At 32.0% G+C, this 8,042-nt stretch overlaps 1 protein-coding gene across 4 annotated transcripts in view; it reads right to left on the bottom strand.

Annotated features, from left to right (window-relative positions):
* Positions 1–8,042, bottom strand: part of LOC106464983 (Kv channel-interacting protein 4-like) — an 87,051-nt gene that overhangs the window by 11,393 nt on the left and 67,616 nt on the right. For all 4 annotated transcript variants that reach the window (XM_022392799.1, XM_022392800.1, XM_022392801.1 and 1 more), the window contains exons 3-4: positions 6,188–6,331; positions 343–555 (exon numbers count right to left, since the gene is read on the bottom strand). In XM_022392799.1, the coding sequence (XP_022248507.1) occupies positions 343–555; positions 6,188–6,331 (357 nt within the window). The remainder of the gene's footprint in view (positions 1–342; positions 556–6,187; positions 6,332–8,042) is intronic.

The raw sequence follows: 8,042 nt of genomic DNA, 5'->3' as shown, positions 1-8,042 counted from the left end.
TATGTTAAACTTATATTAAAGTTTTTCTTCATTACACATACAAGCCGTCTCCAGCCATTATTAGTCTCAAAGTGGGTTCCTCGTCATCGAATTATTAGAAATATATTGAATGCCTGTTTTATTTAGTTACTGGATGAGCAGTTTCTATAATGGAATCTGCTTGGGGTTGACTTTATTTTTTCTTCTGAAGTAGGAAACGCTGGGGTTGTGCGGAAATCAAATTCATATTACTACTGCTTGTATAAAGCCGCTAAATACGTTTATACGTTTAAATCCTACTTAGGATTTTTTTGTTAGTTATATATATAGTTATGACTATATTTCGTAAAAAATATGGATTACCTGAAATACTTGCTCAGCCCGTTCTCTGGTGGTTAGGTCGTCTGTAAGAGGCTCGACAGCTTTTCCCATCAGATCATAAACTGCAGCTACAATTCTGCACATTTCGTCTTTGGTAATGTACCCGTCTCCATTAATATCATACAGATTGAATGTCCAACGGAGCTTTTCCTGAAGAGATCCTCGGGCTAAGACTGAAAGTCCCATGACAAAATCCTAGATAAACAAGAAGTAATGTTTTGGTACAGTACTATAATAAAACATTCATTAGTGAATCAGAAAAAAAAGGTTTGATAAGTTTTAAAATATATATAAGTATTTAAAAAAATTCAAAAGTAATCGCATAAACAACGTTAGGAATTACCATCTAATATTACATTTTTTTAAATAAAAATATTAAGAAATTATCAGCTCATAATATGTTTTTATAAAACGTTATAAAGACGATCAGATAAAATAATGTTAGAAATGATCATACAGTACTGTTTTTTTAGTATAATGGTTTAGAAGATTATCAGTCAAACAATGTTAAAAAATCGCAAAGTAACAATATGATTTCGCACAACATTCTATTGTTTGTCATGTTTACAATATTAAGAACGTCCACACAATTAAATAAATTCTGCCGAGAAACTAAAAGTATGGTATAAATTAGATAAACAATAAAAATCAACGTTTTTTTCAAAACTGTTAATTACTGTAGTAAATTTAATTAAAAAGTATAACTCAGAACTATTGTAGTCTGTATTCTATTTTGTTCAAGTTAACGAAGTTTTTGAAATTCGGACTTTGATAATCAATCTGACTGTTGAATAAATAAAGGTGAACGTTGTAGCTACCTGTCTAGTTCAGAATGACGCATGTAAGGAAAGTCTTGGAGGACTAACCCACAAAAGTAGCTTAAGTAGAAAGGACGACATTTTAAGACCTGCATCTTTCATCTTCATGTCAGCTTGCACCAGATTTGGCAGGAGTTCCTATTCGAGTTACTTTTTTTAGATTAGTCCTCGAAGACTTTCTTTACAAGTGTCTCTCTGAAATAAGCACTTGCTCCTTATACCAACTTTATTTATTCATCATGAATATTCAGCCTAAATCATCTACAAAAAGAACCTGATTGGTGTTGGATGGTAGTTATAATAACGAGAAGATAGCTGATACATATATAACCATATAAAGGCATTTGGCATTTTCAATCTAAATAGCATCTTATACGACACAAGGACTAAATGCTAAGTCACAGACTAAGGTTTAGGATATTTTTAACAAAATACGAGACTGACTGATATACTTATAACAGCTGAAAGTAAAGAACGTGTTAAGCGGCATGTCGCGACTCGAGCCTCGGATTTTCTGATTTACAGCCCAGCCTACTAACCATTAAGCCACACCCAGCTAATCACATAAAGATGAATAGACACTAATGGCACACCTTATCGAGATTCAGTTCACCTGATACGTAATACGTAATAATGAACAGATACTTTAGAAAGTCAGAAATATGGATCTAAAGATTCACTGTATGACCTTTACCTTTTGAAATTACTGATTTTTCTCATTTGCCCCTCAACAATACAAATATATATGTATATATATATATTAGTTGCTTTGAACTTAAAACATTTGGTGAGGAGAACGTAAGATAAATAAAAAAAACTGTACTTTTCTCATATATTTAGCCAAATATTACAAAACCTGCTTGCAAATTTACCTGTTATATCAATATAACCTCAACAGAAGATTTTATCTGACTGTTAAAAATTAAAACTTTGGGTCGTTATTGATGTAAAAAGACACACAGAAACATATGATATCTTAAGTCAAAGCTCAGTAACTCCGACTTTAATAATGTAACTTAATTCGTTTCTAAAACCAAACTCAGTTACAGTCACCCATCATAATTTTCCCTATTGTTATCAAATTATGATGCTTTTTAACGTTTTGAAAGAAAACACGCACACGAATTAAATAAAAGATTCCAGCTGAAATTTCTTGAAGGACTATTCTATACTGACCTTTTGTAAATAGTAAAACAAGACAGGTTCTTTGATGCAATAAATATTAAAAGGTTCTTTAAACACTTATTGAATTAAAACTCGATAAAATGTGTTAATGGACAGACAGAAACTAAAGTATTTATAAACACCAACTAACCGATATAATGAGTTAGTTTACACAGAGAAAACTAGGTAAACTATTTAAAAACAACAACTAACTGATATAATGAGTTGGTTTACACAGAGAAAACTAGATAAACTATTTAAAAACAACAACTAATCGATATAATGAGTTGGTTTACACAGAGAAAACTAGATAAACTATTTAAAAACAACAACTAACCGATATGATGAGTTGGTTTACACAGAGAAAACTAGATAAACTATTTAAAAACAACAACTAACCGATATAATGAGTTGGTTTACACAGAGAAAACTAGTTAAACTATTTAAAAACAACAACTAACTGATATGATGAGTAGGTTTACACAGAGAAAACTAGATAAACTATTTAAAAACAACAACTGACCGATATAATGAGTTGGTTTACATAAAGAAAACTAGACAGTGAAACTGACACAACTGTAATAATATAAAACTCGCATCCTTATAAAGGTCATGATTTACAAATTTATATGTTAACCTTCTGATGAATTGGTGTCCACCTTTATTTTCAGGTTAGCTAAATTCTGAATTTTATTTATTTTCTGAATACAAAGAGTGAAGATGGGGTGGGTGTCTGTTGGTTTGGCTTAACCGTATCTTGTACACCTCCCAACTCCTAATGTCTACTCTAGCTACATGTTTCTCTTGGTTAAAAATAACAACCTCACCACGTTCCTTTTGCATTCTTCAGGCTGTGCCAGATCCAGCTTTACGTACGTTTTCAAACGGTGACATAAGAACTATGTGACAATTAATGAGGGATTCTGATTTTAATGATGAGCCAAGAGGGTCTTTTAATTTTGATATATTGATATTAATTTCGTTTACATTTTGTGAATAAAGTTTTGAAGCTATACCCAGATACACATATCCAAGTAAACTAAATGTAAAGTTAATAGTTTGCATATATGTTATGTTGCAAGTACAGACGTTTCTCTTGTTAACAGAGTGGTACAATAATGAACTACTACCCGTATATTATTTCTAATTATTCAGTATTTAGTTATGCTTGTGGCCTCTAGTGATAAATATATCGACTGGCCGTACTGTTTCGAATATAGTCCAAAAAGTGAAAGCGATCCGTTTTACGTTTGTTGAATGATCTGCAGACAAAATAAAGTAACACGTAATGAAAATAATTATAAAAAAGTCATATATCTTTACAGCATATATTTATGATTCGCTACTTAGAATTCACCAAATTTAACAAAACCATTAAAACTCAGAAAAACAAACAACCAAAAAAATTATCGTGAAATACAGGATACGTCATACCAAAGACGCTACTACAAATGTTTCATTTATCACTGAATACATTTACGTAGTATTTCTAATCCATATACTTATAGGTTATGTTTAAATATGGCACTAAATTCATTGAATTGAGACGAGTTAGAATTGAACATTTATATCTTGAGTATGCAATACTACAGTGTGAATTGTAACAATATCTATCGAACATAATAATATCCAACTTAAAAATTTGTATGAGTTGAAATATTAGAAGATGAATACGGTGGCCAGAAACAATAAGAAGGATTGTTGGTAACAAAAATAATTTCAGTTAATTTTATACATCGTATCCACAGTGCTATTTCCATTCGTTTTGTTTTAATTTGTTTATCAGCAGTTGAAGAAAACTTGTATTTTCAATAATTAATTATCTTCTGCAGAACCAGGCGTTAGAAATGAGCATATAGATATGATATCTGGTATTTTCAACCTTATGCAACACATGGGTTAAAGGGCCAGATCAGAGATCCCAAGGTTGAGGTATAGCCGTCTCTAATTTTGAGCTGCTGATTACAGGGAGGGTAATCATTCAGCACCACTTTTCTTCTATATGGCTGCTCTTAACCGAATTGCGGGATTGACAGTCACTTTTATAACGCGTCCATACTGAAAGTGCGGACCGTTTTTAGCGGCATATTGTGGCTTGAATTTTTCAACCAGCAGCTCGGTACGCTAACAAGTAGGCCACACCTTCCACATGGAAGAGCTAGGCTCTTGTCTTTACCTATATTTGAAATAAAATAATTAATTCGCATTATCACTATTTGAGTTCAACGTGCTGAACATAGAAACATCATGCTTAAAACGTGTGTTCTAACCCACTTATTGAGTGAACTGTCGTATACTTTCCATAGATACAAAACCCCAGGTATATACTCTTAGAACAAACGAGTTTCTTTTGAAAGGCCCCTCAGTGGCACAGCGGTATGTCTGCGGACTTACAACGATAGAAATCAGGTTTTGATACCCGTGGTGGGCAGAGCACAGATAGCCCTCTAACAAAGCAAAAACATTGAAAGGTGTTTTATAAATATGTTTAGTTTAAACCAACATTCCGAAATATAATCTCGATTTCTTCACGTGCTGGAATAATGTTGAAGAAAAGATATGTGAATATTGGTGGATAAAACTGAATACAGGTGCCATTTTTTACTGGTAGCATTGTTACCAGAGTCGGTATTACAAGAGACATTTTTTTTCTGAATCCAAGTTCTTACATCTAATATCGTAACTCAAAACAGTAATATATTTTAATACTTACCTTTACCCAGGCGTTGACTAAAGACATTATGTAAATACGAGTTCAGTTAGTTGAGAGATGTATAGTTTACAAAACGTATCATGTAGCAATTTAACTTCAAGCTTGAAAATAAATTGTTTGTAGATAAGCACAAAGCTACACAATCTGTGCTCTGCTCATCACGGGTATCGAAACACGATTTCTAGCGTTGTAAATCCGCAGACGTACCGCTGTGCCACTGGGGGCAATTGTTTGTTTCAAACATTTTTAGGTGAGAAGAAACTATTCCTTTTATTAGAAAGAAATCGGTGTTAAATATTGAAAGAGGTACACTGTGTCTAAAGGTAATGTAATGAGAGTTTGTCCTAGTTTTTGTTATTGTGATAAACTTCAATCTAGCCAACAAATCCACGCTGGTCTGGATTTTTTTATAAGGAAATACTTCTAGTAATTGAGAACTTTAATCTCTACAAAGTAGCTAGATATAATGAAGAACTTGGAATAAAGGCTGCAAATACTGTTGCCAAATTCTTTATTCGTTATCTTTACAATATATTTTTTGTATTTATAAATAACGTTTTTACCAATATCTCCCGCAAACAGTGAAAATACCAGAATTCTAATAATATCCTTCACGAAGAGATGATAAAAACCATCCAAATTTGCCCCTGAAAAAGAAAGGTACACCTTTCAAAATCGCTCGGGTTATAAGGTTTTTATCATCTTGTATCAAGACTTCTTCAACCTATGTGTTTTTCTCACCTAATGAAGAGGTTATATTTAACTAAATAGACATAGTTGCTTAGGGTCACGGCACAGAACAAAGCAAATGGTAAAACATTTTTCATGTGTGGCTTTGTTTTCTTTCATCAACTTTAGCAGTATAATTTGTTTTCTATAAGCGGTGGGGGAACATAAGATTTTGTTCCTACATTAAATTAAGTATGCGAATTAAAAATTAAATCTTCCAAAAGAAACTGCTCTAAGTTAGGTTTGTCATTGTAATTTCTTGTATTTTCGAGGATTCCATGCGTTGTTAAAGGTTTGAAGAAACACTGAAATTAAATTCATAACAAAAGTATGAAGGTAAATTCGGATGGTTCTTATACTTATAATCTAGTGAATATTCATAAAGAAATATTTCAAGTTTTACCGTGAAAGTTATTGATCCCGTATGATCCTGATCAAAGCTGTTGAAGACATAATGGGCATACTGACTAGTTTCTGATCCTTTTGGGAAGAACTGTGCGTAGATTCCTTTAAACGTGTCTTCTTTCACCATACCAGTTGGGCATTCCTTAAAATATACAGTCACATGATAAAGCAACTATCACTAGATATATCATTCAAAGCTATGGCATGATGTTTAGGAATATGTGTTATCTTACTCCGTATTGGATACTGGATTATAACAGACGTTCTTAAAATATAACACCTACAGGGGCTTTCTGGTCCAGCTTTATTCCAGCTTTATGTAGATTATTCAAAGGTGTTCTAAACGAATTAAACATGTGTAATAAATGAGCGATATAAAACCAAGTAATTCAAGTTCACTAACTTTCTTTTATTTAAACAATTCACTATAATATGTTCATGTTGATTTCGATCTTTAGTGTTACGTTTGAGAAAAACGAATAATGTGTAATGTTTGAAAAACAGGAACATCTCTAGCGGCTCGCACGATCAAAGTTTGGAATATTCTTAATGTATGTTAAGATAGTTAGATTACACTGTTTTATATTTTATCCTTTCGCGACTACAACGAGAAAATAACCTTCCTTAAAAACTTAACTAGTCTGAGATAAAAGGATGAAGTAGGCTTAAATTACAATCACATGTCAACTTGAAAGAAATGGAAAATATTTTGCGGTAATAAACCTAAGGATAACACTTGTTATTGTCTTGGCAATAAAAAGTTGGCATAAACTGTATTAAAATACCTAAAGTCGTCCATTAAATGTATATAAAACCACTAGTTAAATAAGCACCGGTATTTTATCAAATATCAAACAGTGATTGCTCATTAATTCACATATATATCAATAATTAATTCAGTATCAAGCAATACTACCGTTCGTTAATGTTACATAAACGTCAGTCTTTAAATAAATATCAAACGCTATCACTCATTAAATGACAATATATACCAATAATTCATACAGTATTAAACAACACTATCGTTCATTAAGTTCTACCTAAATGACAGACATTATTTAAATATCAAATATAAATTAAAACTTTACTTTAAGTGTTATTCTGGTAATGTTAAAAGTAACGTGATGCTGTTGAACAGTTCGGGACGGATTTCTGTTTCACAAAAACATTATGTTTCGGTTTTACTTCGTTCTTCTTGCCATTAGTAGATAGGACTGAAAAAATACTTGTGAACGGACTATGAGAGGTTTAATTGGGCTATATGTATATATATATAGCAATTGCTCTATCCACGGTGGCTCAGCGGCAAGCTTGATGGCTTATAATGTTAAAATTTAGGGGTAGGTCTCTATGGTGGGAACAGTAGTGGTAGATCATTCTGCAGCTTTGAGCTTAACAACAAACAAACAGGCATATTACAATAATTCGCCCTCTTCTTTCAGTCTTACAAACAAACGCTAATTTTGCAGTTGATGATGTTTGGAAGAATATAATTCATTAACATACTCTAATTGTACATTTGCTCATTCTTTAAGTAAAAATGCGTTTATTTTTAACAAAGAATGTTTGGGTTCCTTTAAATATTTTTCCATGAATTACGTGAATTATTGAAATTATTTTGAAACAAAGCAAGAAGTTCGAAATGGTGTTTTTAAATGTTTTTCACTCACTCTATAGGTATTTGAAGAACTTGTAGCATTCCGCCACAATTTACTTGTTGTTAAACAAATGTTTAAACAACTCTGTTTAACTATGTATCAGCTGCCTAGTGTCGGCTAAAAATACGAAGAATTATATTGAAGCGGAATGCTACAAGTTCTTCAAATACCTATAGAGTGAGTGAAAAACATTTA

This window comes from Limulus polyphemus, unplaced genomic scaffold, assembly GCF_000517525.1.
Source record: "Limulus polyphemus unplaced genomic scaffold, Limulus_polyphemus-2.1.2 Scaffold1801, whole genome shotgun sequence".
NCBI lineage: Eukaryota > Metazoa > Arthropoda > Merostomata > Xiphosura > Limulidae > Limulus > Limulus polyphemus.
The sequence above is the reverse complement of the archived record's forward strand: the minus strand, read 5'-3'. Positions and strand labels throughout refer to the sequence as shown.